We start from the raw sequence: 23,582 nt of genomic DNA, 5'->3' as shown, positions 1-23,582 counted from the left end.
TATTAGTTACCGAAGAATCTACTCTTTCAGCATGGATTCTTGATACATATCAACGTGGTCTACCTCCTCGGATTGCGACTGTCCAGTATCTAGCAGGATTATTACTCTCTGCGCGGCTATCATCCTCCTTATCTCCGACACCCCTTAGTGAGAAGTAGGTAAACCGGTTTGTAAAGCGTCGACCAGAGCTACGGTGCAAATATAATCGGAAGTACGACTATCAGCGCGCAAAATGTGAAGATCCAGAGCTTATTTATAACTGGTTTAAACTCTTTCACAATACCAAGACAAAGTATGGGATTTTGGATGAAGATATCTACAATATGGATAAGACTGGCTTCCAGATGGGTGTTACATCAACTGCAAAGGTTATCTGTGGCTTAGAAATAAGACAAGGTCGAGCAAAAGATCTACAACCAGGGAATCGTGAGTGGGCAACTTCTATTGTTGCAGTTAATTTAACTGGATGGGCCTTACCTACTTAGATTATTCTTGCCGGAAAGAAGCATCAATCCCAGTGGTATTCTATAATTCCACAAGAATATCGGATCAGTATGAGTGAGAATGGATGGACAACAAATAAGCTGGGCTTTAGTTAGCTTTAGGAAGTATTTAATAAGCATACTGCTTCAAAAACTAAGGGTTAATACTAGATATTAATCCTTAATAGCTATTCAAGTCATGCAACTGCGAAATTTGATAAATTCTATACAGACAGAAAGATAGTTTTTTTATATTTACCACTGCATTCTTCACATCTTTTACAACCACTTGATATAAGCTGCTTCTCTCCACTAAAAATAGCATATAGAAAAAGTGTTGCGGAGATAATGCATGGAGGAATTTATTTAATTAACAAGAACAATTTTTTATCTCTCTACCCTACAGCCCATCAACGTGCATTATTACCATCTAATATCCAAAGTGGATTTAGAGCAACTGGTCTAATCCCTTTGGACCCAAAGAAAGTGCTCTCAAAGCTTTTTATTAAGTTTAAAATACCAACACCTCCATCTTCTGCTTATAGCAATAAATCATTTGGCCCAGGGAAGACACCTGGGGATATCTACCAGCTTGAGCAGCAGAAGAAGCGCATTTAATATCTCCGGACAAAAAAAAGCAATATATCTCCCTCCATAATAATCCAGGCAGTTGATAAGGTGATTAAAGGTGCAGAGAAGAATATGCAGGAAGGCATTTTAGTTAAACACCAACTACATCAGTTCTATGCAGCACAGGAGAAGCAGGAGAAACAGGAGAAGCCAAAGAAGAAAAAGCCATATAAAAAGTTTATTCAAAATGGGGGTAGTCTTACTGGCTTTAAAGCCCAACAGCAAATTAAGGAGCAGCAGAAGGAGGAGATATCCCAGAGACAATAAAGGCCCCAAAAATGTAGTAACTGTGGCCAAATTGGCCATAACCGGTTAAAATGTCCAAGTAAATAGCTCTAGCTTCATTACTATCTCTTAATTTCATATTTATTCATGGTGGTTGGTGGTAATACTGGCGGAGGGGCTGTGTGCCTGAAAATGCTTGACACTTGGTGTCCGCTGACACTCGGTGTCCGATTACGTTAATGTTTGTAGCACTTGATAACGTGTCTATATATATTAGCGAGCGTGTTATTAAAACAGTTGAGGTAGCAGGTTGTTTAATACGGTTTCTACCCCCCTATTCACCAGATTATAACCCAATTGGGCTGACATTCTCGGTGTTAAAGGCCTGGAGAAAGCTAAACTGGGCATTCTTGCAGCAGGCCTGTGGATTGTTCGGAGAGTTCCTGGAAGTTGCAATTTGGGGGAGTCGCTGTGATCGCTTCGCGTGGCAGCATTTAGGTATTCTGACGGCCGGGGTGTTTATATAAAAAAGGAGTTTATTTAATTTACACACTATATAGAGTCGTTGGAGACGCGAAAGGCCCTAGAGGCATCTCTTACAGGTGTACTTAACTATGAATAGTACTTATTTCTCGCAGGGTATGAGCAGCCAACGTATCCGGATTTTTAAAGTCCTTACCTGTACACAAATTTTAAGGACAGTATCTTATCCTTAAATCCTCGTACAAGCTTATTAAAGATGCCTGCTTTATTTGCACGATTATACGTCGCTCTAACACCATTTTCCGTAGCCCGAAGATCCTTTATCAACCAGTTATAATATTATAGTATCGCGTGCGCGATCCCCCTTAGCTCTCCGCTTAGCAATCCGTGTATTTATTACCTTCCACTCAAAAAAATTAATGTAGGATATCACCATTAGCTTTATTTATATCAATCGGGCTAGAATTTTGATTCAACGGTGTAGGCGTTACCGGAAGTTGCAGGGATAGTCTGTATAGAGGCAGCAGGGCTGTAGGGAAACGGAGGTATTGTATAAGGCTCTATAGAAGTTTTATAGTATAGAGAATTTAATATAAGCTCTCGATCTCGCTCTCTCTTGCTGTTTTCGCTGAAATTGCCCTGCTTAATTCAGTGCTCTTGTCGCTTCTGTTTCTTCTGTATTAGCTCCATTATTCCATTATACGGCTTTGCATTAAATATCCCTGCATCTGTTGCTGCATCTTAATCATTCGGTCCATACTTATACAGTTCTCCTGTGCCGCCGAGTGCTTAATTAGTTGTTGAGATAATCGCGATATTGCGCCTTGCTAGCCGTGGAAATATAACACTAATAAATGCAAGGGGCTTAGTAGTGTTGCCTCTCCTAGTGATATCGTGTTGACCCAGGTCTCATGCTGAGCGTTAAAATGCTTTATCCGATCCGCTGGGCTAATCCAGAAGTAATTGTTTTGGTTCGTACTGTTCTCCTCGTGGCACAACCATCTCTCCATAAGCTACAGTTGAAAATCTCCAGTAGTGCGAATAGCTTTAACTAGAGCATTGTGTTTCTCCTGCAACCGAACTGTACATACACACGCGGGCGGTTGTATTTGGTGTAGTTAAAGGCGTGCTCTGCGCGGGGCTTCCGAACGCGTCCCGACGGCCAGTCTATTCCCATTCCCATATACCCTAAAAATTCTCATCATGTTTGCATCATGGAGTCCCATGGGATGGGAATCTTTTTAGAGAATAGGAATATGGAAATTTTCCTCCTACATTTTAAATATTCTGAAACAATCCCTCCCTAATTTTGGCACGAGATGGGATATTCCCTTTCCCAAAAATTTCAAACAAATCGTCCCGATTTTCAGGGAATCCCATCGGAATCCCATACCGATTTCCCATGGGAAATTCCTCTCCCAACGGTCAGCCTAACTACTAAAAGCATCACTTCTGCTCAACCTGTAGAAGGGAGGTGTAAAATTTTGAGCAGTAGGATCGTGCTAATTAAATCTGTTACAAAAACATTATAATCCTCCCGACTTTGTGGTGCGGAGAATCTGACGATCAATTCAGTTCCTGAATCCTTTAGTTAGATGAGCACCTAGATAGGAATGCAAGAGACTCAGTTGGTTGAGATACTGCGATCATGGTGTTTTCACTGAATGACATCTACTTCCTCTTTAGGCTAATGATTGGCCTGCAGCTGATCTATAGTTCCTGCGCATCATTTCCCCTGAATTCCATAACAAAATCAAAGCGCTATCTTTAGTCGGACTCCCAAATCTCCGGGCAAGTTTTTCCTGAAAGCCACTCCATCCGACAGCGTTTTGCCTAGTGGCAGCGAGGTTTTCAGTAACAAGAGACTGCAATTGTAGTTGAATCTTTGGGTATGAAATAAACCAGACCAGATCTCCTGAGCGTCGCAAATGTAGGGTCTTCCCTTAAAGTAAAATTCTATTCGGCACCCATTCACATATTATGGGAAAGAGGAGGGGAGCCAAGATATATGCTGATGTTTTAAGTTGCTTCTAGCTTGCACACAAGCACACATATCCCATCATTTTCAGACTCATTAGCTTTTTCATTGTTTGGCCATATTCCTTAATACTACACGATCCCGGCGTCATGGCAATTTACATGATCTTTCCCCCATCATACTCACATAGGTAGATGGGTCATCGCTTTGATATCAAGTCTGGAGTCAAGTCGGACTCTTTCCTCATAGCCTCCTATAAAGTCCAAACATTTTGTATGCTGGCTAATTTTATAATTGGTATTTATTTGATACGATAGGACAAAAGGTGAAACTTGTTGAGTCCGTATTTGTACCGTGGCTGCCAGTGTATCAATTTACTAGAACCAAAACCTCCATAACTAAAAGAGCTCTCCACATTTGATCACCCATCTTATCTCAAAGATAAACCGAAATTCAATCAATGTTACTATTACAATCAAAATCAAGTGCTAGTACAATGAGCATGGCTCTATCCATGATATATACAACTAGACATCTGTATCCTACCCAGTGAACATATTCATCTATCAACTGTCTATATCAAGCCAGCCATATCAAACCAAGGGACATCACTGCAGAAGCGAGGGCCTATCGTCCAGCAAACCGGCCTCTTTGACCAACTCGTAAAATTCAGCGCGATCACCTAGCAGTTTCGCAGGAGTATCAAATTCAACCACTTCACCTTTATCGAGAACGAGGATTCGATCCGAATCAATGATGGTGTTTATCCGGTGAGCAATTGTGATGATGGTGCGGTTCTTGAAAAGGTCGCTACGGAGTGTTTGTTGGAGAGCAGCATCGGTTTCCACGTCGACAGCGGCCTAATTCGGAGATAATTAATATCGGTTGAAGTGTGTGAGTTCGCGTAGGGTGAGCTTACCGTGGCTTCGTCGAGAATAAGAATATTACTAGATGTCAATAGTGCCCGGGCAAGAGATAGGAGCTGGCGCTGGCCTTGGCTCAGATTTGACCCTTTTAATTTATTTGTCAGTACTATCTGAAAGTCAATAGGATGTGGCAAACTGTGTGCCACTTACCTCCCTCTTCAATTTTCGCATCAAGCTTGCCATCCAACTGTGAGATGTACTCCTTAAGGCGAGAGTATTCTGGGTCACGAAGGTTAATAAATGAACGATGATTCATGCAGTAGCATTATGGTTAGTGCTCACCTAACACACGCCAAAGGTCGGTATCATCATGGACATTATGGGGGTCAATGTTGTCGCGGACTGTGCCTTGGAAGACGGCAGAGTCTTGGGGAATTATAGCCAAGCGACTTCGCAAATCTTGAAGGCCAATCGTAGAAACGTCCAATCCGTCGATGCTGAAACTCGTCAGAAGAGAATCTCAGAATGGCACAACCATTGACACGAGTCAATTCTTACCTAATTTTACCACCAGCGGGCTCAATTAAGCGGAATAGGGCTAATGTGAGTGAGCTCTTGCCTGCACCTGTCCGGCCTACCACGCCTATTTTCTCATGTGGCTTGATCTCGAGGTTGATGCCCTTCAATACTAGGTCAAGACCCTCGCGGTATCGGGTGCTGAAGTCCTCAAAAGAGACGGCCCCATCTGCTGGCCAGCTGCTAGCTGGACGTTTGCTCTCGATGACTTCGGGTGCTTCGCTGGGGAGGTTGGCATACTCGAGTACACGCTCACAGAGATAATGTTTGTCTCAACTTCCACGGTTTGACGCACAAGCGAGTTCAAGAATTGGGTGATTTGAAGAGCGTAAGACATTGCAAGACCGACCATACTGGCAGACAGGGGAGAGTTGGTGATAGTTGTAACATTGATAATGGATAGCCCGGCGGCCGCCAGAATGACTATCGACCCAATAAATTCAAGACGGACCCCCAGCCATCGATTGGCGGAGATTGATGCGAAGTAGGCGCGTAGGTTTGCATCCATATACCATTCATTCTCCAGGGAGAACTTATTTTGTTGCCTGTAAGCCCTAATTGTTGAGGCACCGTTGAGAGTCTCCTGGAAGTGTGCGAATATAGGGCTTTTGGTGACACTGTCCAGTCGTTTCAACTCGCGCGAGGTCCGCAAGTAATACTTCTGGTACATATTATAGACCCAGCTCAAGGGAACAACAAAAAGAAGGAATGCAGGCGTTGAAATTGAGATGACAATTGTTGTGAACAATAGTCTGCTCAGGTTGTTGAACAACTGCGTCGAAGATTAATAGGCAGTACTTATTTGGGGACTGGTGGAAAGGTACGTACAGTATTAAAGGCGCGGGCAAGGACCTCATCAAGGCGATAGATATCACTAAAGAAATGCTTAGAATTTCCGAAAACAAAAAACAAAGGAAGAACCAATCATGTATGTGATACCTGGAAAAGCGGTTGAGAATTTGCCCCGAAGTTGTAGTCTCAAAGAAGCTCATGGGCGAGCGGAAGATGGAAATGGCCATACGTTGATGCAGCTTCCGTGAAGCCTAAGCGCAGAATTAGCATTCAATCATGCTGCCTCCCAAGTGGCAAAGACAAAGAATAAGCGAAGATTTACCTCAATGGCGCAGAAGATCCATAAGACTAAGTTTTGCACAATGACCAACGCAGCAGACCCCATTCCAAGTGCGAAGTAGATCTCAATGAAGTAACCAACACTGGGAGAACCCTTACTATCACCGCTCTCAGACCATTTCTTCAGCCAGAAGCTACTGCCAACCTGTCCGGTTTGCACAGCCAGAATAGAGATGAAATAGACCAGGACACCAATTATAGTGCTTTCCTTGGCATACTCCCAGTACACAGCCCATTTGACTTTCCCTTTAGCAGAAACCTCTTCTATTTTTTTGGTCTTCAGTTTGCCGTTCTCTTCGTCTACAAGATTGCGGGTGGGGCCTCGCCATGTCGCTATGCTGGCACGGCGGAGAGTAACAGTACTTGTTCGCCGGGTGGCGGCACACGAAGCAATAGGGAACGGAGTAGGAACTGACCCCTCAGCATCCAAAGATTCAGGATCAGTCTTATTGCTACTAGCAGGAGTGTTGGAGCCACTGTCAGTTTTTTTGTTCTCGTGGTTCGTACCAGTTCTAAGAAGTTTCGCAACCTCTCCATCCACAGCCAAAAGTTGCGGATATGTACCACTCTCTATGAGCGTTTTATTTGCAACCAGTGTCACGAAGTCCGCTTCCTTCAAGACATTGAGAGTGTTTGTTGCGAGCACACGAGTTTTCGTTTTGAGAATACCATCTTTTCCAAGCACACGATTGATGAGGTGTCGCCCAACATGCTGATCAACCGCCGAGAGAATATCATCGAGAAGATAAACGTCTGCTCGAGCATAGACGGCACGGGCGAGGGTCAAACGAGCCTTTTGACCCCCTGATAATGAGATTCCCTGTTCACCAACTTCGGTCTTATCACCATCCGGCAAGGCTTTAAGGTCATCCTGCAGCGCGCAGGCTTCTAGGGTGAGGTTATAGAAATCGGGGTCCCATCGGTGACCAAAGACAATGTTTTCCTTGACCGTGGTGTTCATCACCCAGGGCGTCTGTGCAACGTAAGCAATCTGTCCACGAACAGTGACCTGACCAGATGCTTTCCAGAGATCACCGAGGAAGGCTTGTAGCAAAGACGATTTCCCAGAACCGACTCGGCCAACAATACAGGTAAGCTCTCCTTTCCTGGCCTTGAAGTAGATGTCCTTCAGAACTTGCGCTTCGGCCCCTTGGTATCTGTTCCAAGTGAAAGAACCGCCAGAAATCCGAAGCGATTCATCGCCAGGAACCTCGACAATTTTTTTGAAATCAACAGAATCAGATTGCAATTCCTCTGCAGTCAAGTAGCCGGTAAGACGTTTGACAGCGACACCGGCCTCGACGGTGGCCGTAATAGTCATTGGTAATACGGCTAGTGGGAAAGCAAGTAGATTGAAAAGTGTCAAAGAAGGGAACACAATATCTGTAGTCAGAGGACGACCACTCGTTAAGGCAAAAATACTGAAGGTGCCACAAGACACCAGAAACGGTGCCAAGTTCCAAGCAAAATAGGCGAAGGCTTGCATGACGCCGAATTTGCGAAGATTCTTCAACTCCAGGTCGTTTCGAATATGATTCAGCTTGGCCATGAAAGCACTGCCCCAAGCGTAGAGCTTAATGCTTTTCATGTTGTTAATGATACCAATCATTAGACGGGTTCTTGCATCTTTAGTCTGCATCTGCGTAACTTGCAATCTCTTCATTGACCGAGTGATCGCACTGTTCAATGGAATCATGATCAACATGACACCGACACCAGCAAACATGCTCGGACCAATAAGTTGGTAGAGGGATATCAGGCAGAGAATAATCTGGAAAGGACCGGATATGAGTTGTGCACCTGACGAAGCAAGGTCGGATATACGCTGTTGATCAACAGCCATGTGGTTGACGATATCGCCAGTTGTCTTTGAGGAACGACCTTCGGTCGAGAGCTTCAGCGCTTTGGTATAGATAATTGCCGTCAGGGAAGATTTCACGCGCATTCCCGTATCAAATGCTCTTTGAAAGTGTTGGTGCACAAGTACACTCTGTAAGGTTGACACCAAGAACATGGAAAGTGCAATAGCGACTCCTCGGATAGGTGACTCTGGTGAGTCTGTTCGGTATGAATCAATGAACGCAATCAGAACTCTCAGAAGTTGCGGCTGAATGAACGAGAAAATATCACTGGCGCATTTGAGAATTATTCCCCAAATATACGGACCTTGGAATGTCTTGAAAAGGGCCAACCAAAGTGATGGACTTCTCTTAGTCGCAACCTCTTTTTCCCACTGCTCGGCAAGCTCGTTACCAGTGACATGAGTTGTGTCTTGATGTCGTAAGTCCCAGAGGTCATCCTGGGTAAGATAGTGTTTGTACCCATACTTCATCAATGGTGTAAGCCAGGAAAATGTGAGGACAGCAAAGATGTCTGCAGATTCATAGGGAGACCCATCTTCAACTAAATTGTAATCAGTCTGGTTCTTCGGAACCAAATACTCGAGAACAAACTCCAACAGAGCCAAGCCCAAGGTGGATGTGAAAACAGAGAAGTATACAATATTGTTCTCGTAGACTTTTCGAACTGCCAGTGACTGTAGCTTAATTCCGTACGCGATGATCAGCAAAAGCCAATAGAACAGCACAACGCCATTGGGGTGTTTGCTCCGCCAGTGCTCTAGAAATTGTACCGCGAAAATGGTGCCAAGTGACATCAAGGCGAGAATAGGAGACCAAAAGCGAACGTCGCTAATCCCAACCCCTGCGTGAGTCTCCAATGCGATTTGAGCCGCGGTCGTGGCAATCACCCCAGAAAGAACCACCTAGAAGTTGAAGCAACCATGTTAGGCTCAATCCACCCTCCAATCGATCTAATCAAACTTCCGGCAACTCACCAGCTTGGCATAGAAATGCCAATTCTTCTTGACAGGCTGGGCGGCATTCTTCGTCAACAAGAAAATAGTGCCCGCTCCAAAACTCAGACCAAAGACAGCGACAGACGTGATGCCGATCTCCTGGAAGCATGGAGTCAAGTCAGATCGCACCGAGCTCGTCGGTCCCCATCCCTCTGCGTCGTTACAGAAGAAATGCCGAGAACTCGCTTTGAAGAGAATTTGGGAGTTGGATGACGAAGAAGATCCCAATGTTGGATCTCCCAGGCCCAATTGGGAGTTGTCCAGCATCTTGCCCACCTGGTCTTCTCAGCGAAACCGGTGGGAGACGATAGCGATAAAATATATTTGTATCTAGACGATTTTGTTTGATTTCGGAAGCCACACAAGAATCGCCACAGAGGCACTTTGGCGAGACAACGACGCTTGCGTAAGTGATAGCGAAGGAAATATATTAAAAATCGATACACCAAAAAAGTAAAGCAAGGAAAAGAGAAGGGAAACCTTGGAAGGCAAAGGGGCGGCGCGGCCGCTAAAAATCTAGCGGTAAATTTGAAATCTCCAGATGTCAGGTGACTGAAATGTTTCTTCCGATCTATTGACGATGATACGGTCGTCATACATGTGTGTTATCACTGAGTGGATCGCTGATTTTGGCTGCGAGTCTATGTGGAAATTCACGGCATGTAGCGTAATGAAATCTCTACTTTATGGATTCCCGAAATTTAGACACATTAATAGAATACAGTCCCCTCAAATAACTTCCTGGCCGAGCAAAATACACTTCCGCTTTCAATGAACAGCTTTCCGTCAGCAGTGTGGGATGTGGTGATCTTGGACTCAATGAACCCAGTAGGGTGTTGTATACACCATCGTTTTGTACTGTTTGGAGTAAGAGATAAAAAAAATCACTTCCGGCTTCGCTCGAAGGGGATGGATAGCCGTGATTTGAGATCAACAGGTCCCAGGCAACCGTCCCGGGAACACTCAAAGCGGCTCCGAGACAGATTGCTCCAGTAAGTTGAAGCGTGGGATGCGGATTTCCCATACTATATGCCACAACCTCCACGTCAACCAGTTTCGCCGGCACATTGGGAGAGCCGACCTGGACTGCTGCGCTGGGCATAGTCAAAAGGACAATCTTGGGAGTACCCCGACGAACACGGCCGGCTTTTCTGTAGGCAGCTGTCTGGAGGCCCATGCGAACCATGGCTGCACATCGAATGCTTTCAATAATTTCTTTGGCTGTTTTGCCAGAAGGTCCATCCAGATGATACTCCGCAGGCAGAGAGCGAGAATCGACCAGTACAAAGGGATTGGCACAGTCTATCAAGGTAGTCCGGACTGCTCGAGTAGAACCCGTCTGAGGACACTCGAAGTATAATGTCGTTTGAGCGTCCTTCACAGGCAAAAGCTGGCCTGTCATGGTTCCGCCAGGAGCAAGGAACGTGACCTTTACTGGGTACGATCTTGGGTCACCGTACTCCTGGCCTCTCTTGTTCAAATCGACAGAAACCACAAGCTCTTGTCCTGTGTTGACGGCATATACCCTGACATCGACCTTCTTTCGGTTAATATTGACTTGTAAACCGAGCGAATATCCGGCAATTATTGAGGTCCAATGATTACACTTACTTGATCTTGATGATGCTGGGGCTTCACGAGGCCTTGGTATAGAGCAAAAAAAAAGTCCAGTACCAGAAGCCATGTTGCCACAGGTCCCTGACATGTCCAGTTTGCCTCGGGCAAAATCCACTTGAACAAATGTATAGTCCAAATGGGCTCCAGGTCTTTCAGAGCGCGATATCACGGCAACTTTGGATGTCGTAGATGTCCCTCCTCCAATGCCATCTAACTGCCTGGGATCTGCATTCCTGGACCCCATGATAGCAAGTAATATTGGTTCCCATTCTTGCGTGGACTTAGGCAGGTACTCCCCACGAAGAAAAAGTCCCTTGGGAAGTGCCAGCCCTCATCCATAATGCTGGAATGGATCTTGTGTCAGAGTCGATATGACAACCGCTTGTTTCCATCATGATTGTGAGATTCAATCACGTTGAAATGCGGACCAAAATTTGGTGATTAATAGATAATTGTGACTTAGGGCTTAGATGCTCGTTGACCACTCGGGATGAGTGAAGAAGCAAACAGTGGCTATGCTTATGCCCGAATTTTCTTTGATTTTCCGCCCTATGTAACTAAAGTATCGAATTCACTAGACAATCCCGTGTTCATTGGTACACATTACAAGGGATGGTGGTCAAAAGGGAGAACAGACTAAAGTATTTGCCTGCTTGTTGAGGGCCCATCTGCAGGGCCCATTACTGCTGAACTACAGTTCGATAGCGGTAATACGTAAGCCCTTGCGAGTGTCCCAGCTGCCCAGACGTCCACGGTAGGTAGCTGAAGACCTGTCCATCCTGATCGGCAGGGCCCACTGCTTCTGAAGGCAAATTTCGAGCGGCGACTAGCATGCAAGATGAGAAAGATCGCATGAGAGATCCAATGGCGGATACGATCAGACAGAAGTAATACGGTTACAGAATTTGTATGTATTTATCTTTCATTACGCCCTGGTCTTGAAGAGCGGCTGAAACCTTAATAAATTACGCGCACACGACACCTGGTCATGAACCGTGGGTCCGCGATCGACCTACCTAGTACGAATGTGGCTTACAATGAACTCCGTACTCTCATCGTTATCCACAGGTCGGCGCATCTTCAGCTCAAGCCATTAATTACACTGCATGGTCCAGGTCGTCCATGACGCAAGCTCCACTCTGATATGACATGTAATTTTTTTCAGGTGGTCTAGGCAGGCAAACAGTATCTAGGTAAGTTACAGGGTCTGCTAAACTGTATTCAATGCAATTACGTACTAAAGTATTGTAGTTGGGGGAGCTTGGAGTCTGATCATGCCGGGGAATCAGCAGGTACCCATGGAGTACGTACCTTGTTAGCTTTCCCGCTAGCCAGATAGCATCGCCCTCTTGGTGTGGTCGCCCCGTATTGCAGATAGAAATGCAATTGTCGACAAAAACACCCCAGAGCATCAAACACGTAAAATCATGGGCGTCTTGGAAGGAAAGGTACATGATTGTGCGATTCATTGACAGTTGCGAGGAAACTAACCAAATCACTGACAGGTCGTTATCGTCACGGGAAGTGCGTCCGGCATTGGCTTGGCTACTACACAAGCTGCCGTCAAAGAAGGAGCTCGGGTCCTAGCGGTAGACGTTTCCTCTCGACCGTCATCGCTTGAAAGCAACCCCAATCTCGAATTCCTGCAATGCGACTTGACGGGTGCATCTGCTGCTGCTGAAATTACATGCAGATGCTTGGAAGCATTCGGTGGCGTCAATGTTCTTGTCAATGTTGCGGGTGTTATAGACCATTGCAGTAGCGTGGATACTCTCACGGACGATATGTGGGAACGATGCATGGCAATCAACCTCACCGCACCCGTCAGGCTAATGAGGGAGGTTCTTCCGATTATGAAGGAACAGAAAGGTGGAAGTATAGTCAATATCTCCAGCAAGGCAGGCTCTAGTGGTGCTGTTTCGGGAGTCGCCTATACAGCTAGTACGTCAACTCGAGGGGATTCATAAGGATATGCATTGACGCTTTTTGATTTCGATTTAGGCAAACATGCGCTCCAAGGAGTAACTAAGAATGTGGCTTGGAGGTTCAAGGCAGATAACATTCGCTGTAACGCGATTTGCCCTGGAGGTGAGCTCAGGACAGAGATATCGTGAATTACAGAAGCTTACATCTGCGGTCGATTGTTTAGGGGTCACTTCAGCTATTTCAAGCAGCGTTGATAATTCTGCCATTGATTTTGCAGCGGTTCAAACCATGCTACCGATCATTGATTCCGTGAAAGTGCACCGACCGGATTTCGAACTTGTTCGAGCGGAGGATGTCGCTAATGCCATCATTTTTCTTAGTTCTGACAATAGTTTAAGAATCAGTGGAGCGATGCTTCCTATTGATGATGGATGGTCGACTATCTGAAACAATGATGGGTTGGTGCTTCTCATACTGGCTACGTTCTAGCACCATAAGACGCGTTTTTCGGGCTCATGCTTATTAGCTAGGACGTCTGGACTATACTCATAACTTTGAAAACTTTTCGTTGGAGCTCATTTTATTTTTCATCATTACCATAGCGTCGTATATAGCTTAATCCAGAAAGACCCCGCAATATTGTTTAAATCAACAATTCAGTAGCACGCCTAATGCGTCCAATAAGTATATCTCTCTCACTCTTTACATGAAATGGTGTGTAAGTCAAAGCCTATTGCGTTTTTCTGGGGTTCAAGATGAACTTACCTCAATCTGCGAAGTGTTGCCAGTCTTGATTGCCATCTCTAAATGCGGGAACCCGCGCTTATGGACGTAGTACGGGGTTGAAGGCACGAACAAGTGGTTAGTGTCCTTTGTCAAACGCTTTAAATCGCGACAGAAGATACGTTCGAAGTACATATACTTCTGGTTGACTGTTTGAAGCTTCGCCCGCAACCAAGGCGCTGTACGCTGAGCAAGTGCAGATTCAAGAAGTGCACTGCTTCTGGAATCGTGCGCCATTGCTACTGGGAACAACGCCTCAATGGCCTCTTGGAGTGGCTTGAGGAATGTATTTTCAGACTTTGGAAATAGAGTCTCTAGGGAATTTGCAGCCTTTTTCATGGCAATCGCATAGTCGGTGACGTTGAATGACAGAACGGGTGTTTCCGCAAGACGTGCAGCCAATAACCCCCAAACCTTTGCCGTGGCAACGTGATATTCCCACGTAGGATCACCGTACTTGTCCATATACTCTAAGGTGTCATACATGGAGTGATATGGGAAGACAGGGTCACCTGGCCCGGTCAAGAATCCAAAGTCACTACTCGGCAAGCAGGCGCAGCCTTGGAACAAAATTGAATCACCAGCTGTCCCGAACCGAATGTCACCGCCCCAAACATCAAGGACAGTCTGCCGTGATATAGTTTGATTGGGCGATAAGACTTGGTCTGTAACTTCGAGGATTGCTTTGGAAAGCAGTGGGCTCGCCTGAGCGTGAAATCTGGCGCCCGCAGCAGCTTCGACAACGTTCAAGTAAGCAGCGATGCTGGTATTCGCTGTCTGCGTATTCTCTTGGAGCCAAGATCGCGATCCGACGCGGCCCACCTCCTCTCCTTCCCAGCTTGCGAAGACAATGGTTCGGAGTGGCTTCCAGCCCTTTCGAAGAGCTGCACCAAAGGCACGAACCACCTCGTTGAGGGCACTTGATCCACTGTGGCTGTCGCCGGCGCCGGGTCCCCAAGTATCGCGATGATTACCAAGCAGAATGATCTCATCCTTGATACTGCCCTCAATTGTACCCATCACGTTGTGAACTTGGCCAATTTGAATCTCGGGATTGCTGGATAGATGTATGACCACACTAGGCGACGAAGGCCCAACATTATATTGCACACCCATGTATCCCAGTCCGCCTCCAGCCCACCGTTCGTTGAAGTCGGCTGCAGCCGGTCCACGGCTGTTCAACGCGCGAAGAAGCTTTGCTGCATCGGCATAAGAAATTGGAATAGCAGGGATTGTAGGAATGGTGGCTCTGAATTCATCATCGTTCGGAGAAGATTCTAGAGCCGTTTGGATTAGCGGATGTATCATAGCAGTGATTCCGGATGCCTTACCAACGACCCCAATGGTACCCCTTTGAATCATCGACGGAGGACGAGCAGGCCCATCTGGGAATGGCAGATATCCATTTGCTTCTGTATACGGGTCATCACCTTGGGTATCGGTGTACGCCAGAACACCGATTGCACCGGCTTTTGTTGCGCTAGCGATTTGGGTGAAACGGCTCGCGGTCGCATTTAGCCGTTCAAGGAGCGGCGAGTTGAAGGTCAACTTGATGATGACAATCTTGCCTTCGACATTAATTCCCGCCCGTGCCAAGTCCTCGTAGTCTTGGTCAAGACCAAAATTGGCGTATACATATTCGGCCGTCACATTCCCTCTAGCGGACCACGCAAAGAATGCCGGGATGAATGGTCTTTCAGCACCGCCAGGGGGAACGTCATTTTCTATGAAGCTGACTTCATGAACAACTTGGTCATCGGCCTTTTTGAGATCTAGAAGCGCTACCCGTTGGCCTTGCGGCCGAGACAAATAAACCGAATGGCTCGTGACTTCGACTTTTGCAATCCCGAATTCGGACCATTTCGTTTGTGTCCACTGAGCTTGATCCAGCCCCTGTCCGGGGAAATGAGACCCCCAGGTATAGTAGCTGCTCCATTCTCGAGCTTTCTGAGCGGAAGGAATGTTGAGTAGAAAATCCTGAAGCTCTTCATACGAAAACTCAGGCCTCGAAGTGTTGAAAAGTAAATGTTTCCACAGTAAAAGGACGGCTGCCACAGCCAGTAGAGCCTTCACGTTTGTGGTCAGGCAGCTTCTTGAGGGCTTCCCCGCAGGGGCTTCGTATTTTTCAGGCCTGCCCATGGTTTTTGGGTGTCCGGCTTTCGCGACAGCTTCAAGCTGGAGAGAGCGGATACGTTTCTTATGACCGAATGGGTGGGGCTCTGCGTGAGCTTTCAGCATAGTCTATAAGATGGTTGCACATGCTTGGGAAGCTTCAAGAACTCAGATTCAATAGTGGATGTGATAATGTGGATCTGATTTGATTCTACGCGTAGTTTTCTTTATTACCTGTGTATTATGGTGCAATACTGCCCAATCCGCGCATGTATAGTTCTTAGCCAAAAGTATGCATAACACAATTCTAGACCACCCCAATTACAACATTATATTCTATTGTATTATACTACAAAATGTACCTGAAGTATAAAACTATGCATATTTAATAGCTTATTGTACTACTATTCAGTGTGTGACTATACTTTTTAGTAGAATTTTTTAATTATACATTTATACTATTAAATATATCTACTATAATAAGTAGCACTAAAAATTGAAAACTTCTAGATTTGAAAATTTAATTACAAAATACAAAAAATATATATGCAAAAAAAAAAATTTTAAATATTAATTATTTATATATAATTTAATATTTAAATTAAAATTACTATTTTTTAATATAACTTTGTTGTGTTGTATTTAAAAAAATTTGCACATAAAAGAAATATATATATATGCACTTGTGTAAAGTCTATAATACAAAAATTTACAGCTTGTACTACTAGCAATAATTATAATATAATAATGTAACAAGCAGATTTATATAAAATATAGGCTAGTTTTCTACCCCTTTTGTATATAAAAGCTTCTTATTACTATTTTGTTTAATTTGTTACAGTAAATACTAATAAGCCTAAGGTGACTTTTACGCCTCAATCTGGATACTAGATTGTAAGAGTAATAAATAAAAGGAAAACTAATTTTCTGCTTCTTTTTGCATATTTTTGCCATTTATATTGCATGTAGTATAACTATTTTATTATAAACCATCTTATGTTGCTAGATATATATATTTTATGTATGGCAGTATAAACCATGGTTGCGTTGCGCGGAACCGGATTATGCAAACTTTTGCCAGGGACTGTAACGTAACTTTACAGTCTCCATTTACTGATGAACGGGTAACGGAACGCGGCCCGTGTTTAGGTCGGGCGATCCAGGTTGAGGGGAAAAGATAGGAAAAGACATTGATCGATCTTTATCGGTTTAGTTCTCGGGATCCAGCACTAGTGCCTTGGCGGATTTTGAATGCAGAATTTTCTTAATTATGTATCCTGTTTTGCTGCCTGCTACCAGTTGAATACAAGGGGCGACATAGCTTTACACCGAAATCTCCTCTTTTCGTCGTTTAATCTCGAGCGGCCCCCACGTATTGGCATACTGGGCAACACCGTGCTCAATCACATTTGGACGATCACCCACCAGCCGGAGATCGTACTTCAGCAAAATATGACATAAGGTCACTTTGACCTCGGCGGCAGCAAAGAACCTGCCAGGGCAGGCATGCATGCCATGACCAAATCCGAAGTGATTAGCGCTCGTGGAGACCAGTTGTGCCGAATTTTCCTGTCCAGGAAGCTTCCGTAGCTTGTAAAACCGATAACCGTTGAATTCGTCGGCATTATCATAGACATCAGGGTCCCACATGTTGTGACACGAAACCAGAGTTTTAGTTCCTTTGGGAATCTCTAATCCGTCGGACAGTTGGACATCCTCCAAAGCAACACGAACCATTGTGCCTGAAAGCGTTAATCAGTAAGTCCTCTACGGGAAAGAAACTAGACATTTACCGATGGAAATGGGCTTCAACCGCTGGGTCTCTTTAAGAACACTGTCCATCAGTTTCAAATTATAAATTGCGGACTTCTGCCAGCCATATGTGTTAATGGTGGAGATAATTTCTTCACGAAGATCTTCGATCAACTTCGAGTTACCCACGATATTGAAGAGAGTCTGTGTGAGCAAATCCGACGTCGTGTGTATCGCAGCCACGGAGATTTTCAGCTGGGCACGTGCAGGGTCATAGGACTGCCCACCGGACAGCTCCTCTAGCCATTCAATCAGATCATTGAATTCCTTCGGATCTTTTCCCTGATTCAAAAGCTCCGCTCGCTGGGCTCTTCTTGTTTCAAGGACCGGTGTGATGATGTTCCGGGCCTCTTGAATCTCTGCGCGAAGGTTTTTACACATTGGTGAAAATCTTGCTGCCAGGCGTCGCAGACACTTGGGCCACACACGCATCGCCTCCACCGCTGTGAAAAAGCTGATCGTGTGATTCACTGTAATGCGTAGCCAGTTGGCATTGTGACACAGCTCCTCACCCAAGAACACTCTGGATGACTGCTGCGCGATGATGGGGAGAATTGTCGCATGCAAAGGAATGCTGTGCCATTCTGCCGCTTGATCAGCCAGACTCGCAGACACTACCATCCAGCCTACCTTTGTTATCAGACCAATGTTTTTGTAAGGCATCGTCGACTTCGCTCGAGATTGATCCAAGTACTTTCCCTAGAAGCGAACGATCGTTAGCAACTGACCCCAACTCAACAGGATGCGCACATACCAAGAGATCGGGTCAATTTATTCCGAACTGCGTTGATGAACAGTCGTTCTTCCACAACGTTCTGCTTGAATATTTCAAATCCTGGTATCGTGCCATGGAACGACTAGAGAAATGTTAGTAGGGCCATGAAGAAAGATGACTGAGCTTCACCTGTTCATTATACGCAGCAATACTAAATCTTTCGTCGTTGCGAATTTCATGCGCGTATTTTGGATTCACGATCATTTCAATGCCATTGTCAGTGACCATATAGAATGCGTTTTTGTGCTTTTGAGAATTTCGTCAGCATCATCTTAAACTGAGACAATTGCAGTCATGGCTTTTCAGTTAGTAAAGAGATCTTACTTTTTCAAAAGCCGCAGCCAGAATCCCTCGCGCACCAAGCTGAAAACGCTTCTTCGCATTCGTCCAGAGAAGTTCATACCCTTTCCTGTCATTGACCAGCTCCCCGCCATGGTGGAGCTTTGGATACAGGACGGTGATCAATAGGACCACGACGCCCACCACAAGCGCGCCGCGAACCAGATCACTGTCCTTCGTCACAAGTCTGTCGAACTCCATTATGGGAAGCCGAACAAAGAGAATGTCTTAAGATCGCGCCTAGTGTTTCGCACTTGGACTTCGCCGGATTTTCGCGATCGCAATTCTCCAAAACTCTCGGGGTCTGGTCAATTCCTGTGAAGCTAGTTGGCCCGGCAGCTGAACCACTCGGAGCCCACTTGATCTATGCCCCTGCTACCTTCCCCGATTGACGCTGCATCATACCGTGTTACCATTAGCGAGGTTCCCGGCGTAAGCTTGCGTGGCGTCGTGGGGTTGGCTGCGGAGGACCCAACTCCTTCAGGCCCCTATCCAAGTTGTCTCGGTTTGGAAGGAGGGCGCGCGATCCCAGAAAATGACACATCTTATATGTCGGATTTGGGAGCTAGCTGCAGCAAGATCGGCGGAGTCGATCCCAGAAGCACCACAGTGGTCCCGCAGGCCCGCGAATTGAAATCTAGACGTTCAACAGTACAGTGTGACAGCCCGATCGTGAATCCTCGTGTCGGTTGGACAAACTGAAAAACTGAGTTCAGCTGCTCGAGCTACAAAATGGGGATGTTAGATACGAGCATGTATGAAACCCTAATTGGCATCATGGCCTGTATGAAGATTATTACTAGCGGGTCCACTCACAATACATGACGCCAAGCACTTCCTTCCATAAGTTACAAGCGCCAGGTGAGTGTAACCATGAGTACGGGGCAAAGGTGGTTTGAAATCACCAGAGCGGATCGATTATGCGTTGCAAACACCGCTAACTGTAACCGGACTCTCTGCCAGATGGATCGGTTTCTTCGTGTCTTGGTCATATTCTGTCGCCGCAGTGGCCCAGGTTCCAGCATTTAGTCAGCGTACTTTCCTGCACCCGCAAATTGCTCTGGATTATAGACCGTGTGATAAGACTTTACAATCATGCTTAGCAAGAGAGCAAGCGTCATCCTAGCAGGCTTGCTTGCTACCGGATTCTGGTGGCTCGCTCGAAGATACTTCCGGCTGCATGGTATTCCCGGTCCATTGGCGGCGCGATTCACCAATGTACCCCGTGTGCGATGGGTTAGAAGTCGCAAATCTCATGAAATCCACAGAAACCTCCATAGTCGGTATGGGAGTGTAGTTCGCTTTGGACCGAATATGGTCTCGGTCGCGGACCCCGATGCTATCTCGGCGATCTATCCCGCTCGCGCGGGATTTCTAAAGGTATATACCTGACCTGGTTCAAGCTCCCCATGAAAGACTGACAATTGACCAGTTCATATAGGGCAGCTTCTATGATGTTTTCAAAGGTCCTGATGAGCCTCCGGATGTCTTTACCGCCCGAGATGAGGCTATACACAAGGCCTTGAGGGCTCCTGTGTCCCCTTTATACTCGTTCTCTAAACTACAAAGTCTCGAAGGCGTCATTGATGATAATATAGGGCGACTGTTTTGCCAACTAGATCATGCAGAGTCTGGTGCTCCCAGCTCCCTTTTGACCTGGCTACAAGCATTTGCATTCGATACGGTGTGGGCATGGATGTTCACTAAGCCATATGGCCTCCTTGAAATGGGGGCCGATGATGCAAAGAAAATCTTGGAATCTAATTGGAAGATTTTCCAGGTCATAGCTCCTGTCAGTATCTCTATATACTGAACTTATCGTAATTAGATTGACAGTTTGATTTCTGACGTGAAACAACATCATAGATGAGCCAAAGCTCGACTTTGCGGAGCCTGGGTGGAATTATCCATGTCATTCTCACGACCTTGAAAGTTGATTCTCTTCCACAAATCCATAAACAAACAACAGCACTCATCAAATCCCGTGAACAACAATTCGAGGAACCAACGGAGAAGCCAGGATCCAATTACAACGACATGACGGCACAATTGCTGTTGATGAAATCAAACAATCCCACAATGCTTCCCTGGTAAGATGCATACCGCAGAAATGGCATTTGGTACCTGCAAGCTCATGGCAACTTCCAGGACAGTCTCTTCCCTGTCACTACTAAACGTCTTTGCCGGATCAGACTCCACCGCAACTGTAATGAGTACAATCTGGTACAACCTGCTTGTTCACCGAGATAGCATGCACCGTCTCTACAGTGAGCTCCTTGAGGCTGAGGAACAAGGTTTGCTCACACAGCCTGCTCCTGCATGGAAAGAGTTGCAGAACCTCAACTATCTGGACGCTTGCATGAATGAGGCTTTGCGACTACACCCTCCATTCTGTCTACCTTTCGAACGAGTTGTTCCCGAAACGGGTCTGAAAATAGACGATCTCTATCTTCCCCCTGGGACGCTTGTCGGAATGAGCCCGTATGTTGCTGGGCGCCACAAGCCGACGTTCGGTGAGGATGTTGATCATTGGCGCCCGGAGAGATGGCTGGACTGTACCCCCCAGCACCGAAGAAAGATGGAGTCATGCATGATCACAGTAGGTACCTTGAGTTTGTTTGACGGTTTGGCATTTGGTGATATTGACTGCTCCATTTAGTTTGGCTCCGGGCGAAGAGTCTGTCTGGGCAAGAACGTTGCTATCATGGAAATTAAGAAACTTATCTCGGCATTTCTACTGCGATACGACGTAAGAGGCTCTCATTTTTTGAATTTCATCCAAAACTTCTAACATTCATAGATCAAAATTCTGGATCCTGCAGCTTTCAAAGTTGAGAACTTGTGGTTCTTCAAACAAGAGGGTCTGGATGTAACGATAAAGAAACGAGATTCATGATTTGCATTGATCTGGGTTTCGGTATCAATTTGAACCACTGGATTGATACGTATAGTCGTCATCCTCACCCAACAATTGAAACAATTCGCGCATACTGAATATAAACGATCGAGAACCCTTGGATATTTGATATGGATTATAGAAGAAATGAGTGCCTTCGTTGAATTTTACTAAGGAATCTTTTGTGAAATAATTGACTGTCAATGAGACGCGCATTTCAAAACACAAATAGTGTACCGAAAATAATCAAATATCTGCTACATATCTAACTGAAGTCACCTAGGGCTTCACGACGAGTCTTGCTCTCAGGATCCAGGTAAGGCTCCTCGCCCACTCCAACATAGCGATGACCCGTGCGAGGTCCCTGTCCCTTGTAGTCCATGATTCCGGCGTGAAACACCGACCTGTTATCCCAAATAGCTAAAACAGTCAGTTATCAACGCCCCATAGAATGGCAGGGTCTCAAATACAACTCACCAACGTCATATGGGTTCTTCCAATTGTGCCGGAATTGAAGATCGTGGTTTTCGACAACCATTTGCAGCAACCAATCGAGCAGTCGACGACTCTCCTCTGTGGTCACCTCATTGATTCTTTGAGTGTGCATCCCAGCCCCGTACAGACTCTTCCATCCAGTTACCGGGTTGGTTCGCACCACTGGGTGAACAGCGCTGAGATCGCTACCGATATTTTTTGGCGAGCCGCGGGGCTCCAGGTGGATCTCGCACTTTTTCTCCTCAGACGACTGGCGGTACCGTGGCTGCGCAAAGGTCGCCGTGAGTGTCTCGAGAAATCCCCGATAAGCAGGGGAGATCTTGTCGAGGATCTCGTAGGATGAGGCGTACAGGGTGTCTGAATATATATCGTGTCAGACTTTCAAAACAACCACGTTCTGATGAGCGAATCAATTATCTTTATTTGTACGATACTCACCTCCACCTCGCTCCGGGAGCTGAATCATCTTCAGCATACTATAGTCTGCCGGATTTGGTTCGTAACTGATATCGGTGTGCCATGCGGCCCGAACACCCATGGGCTGTTGAGCCTGGTTATTGAAACGGTCTTCAGCCGGCTTTTTGCTTGGGTCGGTAGTGATCAGGTGCCGCGTTTTATCTCCAGTGGCGCTGTATTTGGCAAGAGGGTGGATATGCCAACTTGAGTCCGATGGCTTTCCGGTCAGCTCTCCGAGCTTCTGAACCAAGGTTTTCTGCAGCTCGTCTGTGAGATCGGTTTGCGATCGAAAGACCACAACTCCCCGTTGCGAGACTGTTTCATGGGGGTCAGTATTGGCTGTATGTATCATGGACCGATTCTATATATTTTAACCTACCTGTGATGGCCAAATCTCTTATCAGATCGTCTGCATTTGGCGCCTGGAGCCATTCTGCCAATTTTGCATCTGGAAACTCAGTTCCAAGAACGGGCGTGCAGTTAAAAGATTTGAACTTTTTGAGATGTCCCCGAAGCTCTAGGGGTTGCCGCTTGGCGGTCTGGCCGATGGAACCCATGTTTGACTTGACGATTTAACGATGAAAGATGAGAAATGGAACAAGAAGCTTTCGTGCTGGAAGAGGAGGTATCGCGAACCCTAAAGCTCCAATGAAGGCAGGGAAAATGAGGTATTAACGGCAAGCTAACCATCGCCCGAGAAGCTTGTCCCACCTCGGCAGCTCTGAGTAGAGCCTAGCTCGGTAATCTTACGCGTGCACAGGGCCATCGTACAACGAGTGTGGCTGGTCACAGCTGAACCATCAATGATCCACTTCGCAGGAACTCACTTTTCACATTCAGCTCTATCTGCAGGAGCCATGACCCGTGTGCGCGAGCCACGGATCTACATCAGAAAATTGCTTTCTAGACCCACAGGTTCTGTGGAGCTAAGTTGATCTACCCTGTGGATCCGCTTGTATTCGGCAGCTTTTGTTGTCCCTGGGAATCGTGCCTTTCGTACTGCCATTTCGTCATGATCCCCGCTCAGCAAACAATTACAATACCCATACAGAATACCTGCCACCACCGGAATGCGATCAGTTCACGTAGGCGTCACATGCACTGCTCCAAGACAAGGAGTGGCAGAAGCAGAGCCAGGAACAA

At 46.0% G+C, this 23,582-nt stretch overlaps 6 protein-coding genes across 6 annotated transcripts; 2 read left to right on the top strand and 4 right to left on the bottom strand.

Moving 5' to 3' along the window:
• Positions 1–4,406: 4,406 nt before the first annotated feature.
• On the bottom strand, positions 4,407–11,089 carry ATNIH1004_010668 (uncharacterized protein; the record flags this gene model as incomplete). Its single annotated transcript, XM_033575236.1, has 12 exons — positions 4,407–4,658; positions 4,718–4,809; positions 4,875–4,943; positions 5,007–5,161; positions 5,223–5,427; positions 5,481–6,012; positions 6,069–6,114; positions 6,180–6,283; positions 6,355–9,135; positions 9,208–9,504; positions 10,178–10,785; positions 10,903–11,089. The coding sequence occupies 12 exons, from the start codon at positions 11,087–11,089 to the stop codon at positions 4,407–4,409; spliced, it is 5,328 nt and encodes a 1,775-aa protein (XP_033421091.1).
• A 1,183-nt stretch (positions 11,090–12,272) lies between these two features.
• ATNIH1004_010667 (SDR family NAD(P)-dependent oxidoreductase) lies at positions 12,273–13,218 on the top strand (the record flags this gene model as incomplete). Its single annotated transcript, XM_033575235.1, has 4 exons — positions 12,273–12,293; positions 12,351–12,786; positions 12,847–12,933; positions 12,995–13,218. The coding sequence occupies 4 exons, from the start codon at positions 12,273–12,275 to the stop codon at positions 13,216–13,218; spliced, it is 768 nt and encodes a 255-aa protein (XP_033421090.1).
• A 303-nt stretch (positions 13,219–13,521) lies between these two features.
• On the bottom strand, positions 13,522–15,792 carry ATNIH1004_010666 (uncharacterized protein; the record flags this gene model as incomplete). The annotated part of the gene is made up of 1 exon (XM_033575234.1): positions 13,522–15,792. One exon carries the CDS (start codon positions 15,790–15,792, stop codon positions 13,522–13,524), a length of 2,271 nt encoding a protein of 756 aa, XP_033421089.1.
• Positions 15,793–16,989: 1,197 nt separating this feature from the next.
• Positions 16,990–18,793, bottom strand: ATNIH1004_010665 (cytochrome P450; the record flags this gene model as incomplete). Its single annotated transcript, XM_033575233.1, has 6 exons — positions 16,990–17,408; positions 17,460–18,062; positions 18,109–18,177; positions 18,233–18,335; positions 18,383–18,499; positions 18,578–18,793. The coding sequence occupies 6 exons, from the start codon at positions 18,791–18,793 to the stop codon at positions 16,990–16,992; spliced, it is 1,527 nt and encodes a 508-aa protein (XP_033421088.1).
• An 894-nt stretch (positions 18,794–19,687) lies between these two features.
• ATNIH1004_010664 (cytochrome P450) lies at positions 19,688–21,488 on the top strand (the record flags this gene model as incomplete). Its single annotated transcript, XM_033575232.1, has 6 exons — positions 19,688–19,972; positions 20,034–20,384; positions 20,459–20,682; positions 20,741–21,191; positions 21,252–21,341; positions 21,393–21,488. The coding sequence occupies 6 exons, from the start codon at positions 19,688–19,690 to the stop codon at positions 21,486–21,488; spliced, it is 1,497 nt and encodes a 498-aa protein (XP_033421087.1).
• A 265-nt stretch (positions 21,489–21,753) lies between these two features.
• ATNIH1004_010663 (TauD/TfdA dioxygenase family protein) lies at positions 21,754–22,996 on the bottom strand (the record flags this gene model as incomplete). Its single annotated transcript, XM_033575231.1, has 4 exons — positions 21,754–21,908; positions 21,966–22,340; positions 22,422–22,754; positions 22,819–22,996. The coding sequence occupies 4 exons, from the start codon at positions 22,994–22,996 to the stop codon at positions 21,754–21,756; spliced, it is 1,041 nt and encodes a 346-aa protein (XP_033421086.1).
• Between the last annotated feature and the right edge of the window lie 586 nt (positions 22,997–23,582).

Source organism: Aspergillus tanneri (assembly GCF_003426965.1).
Source record: "Aspergillus tanneri strain NIH1004 chromosome Unknown AapTan_8_pilon_pilon_pilon, whole genome shotgun sequence".
In the NCBI taxonomy this organism is placed as follows: Eukaryota; Fungi; Ascomycota; class Eurotiomycetes; order Eurotiales; family Aspergillaceae; genus Aspergillus; species Aspergillus tanneri.
Note: the sequence above shows the minus strand (reverse complement) of the source record. Positions and strands in the feature narration are given on the sequence as shown.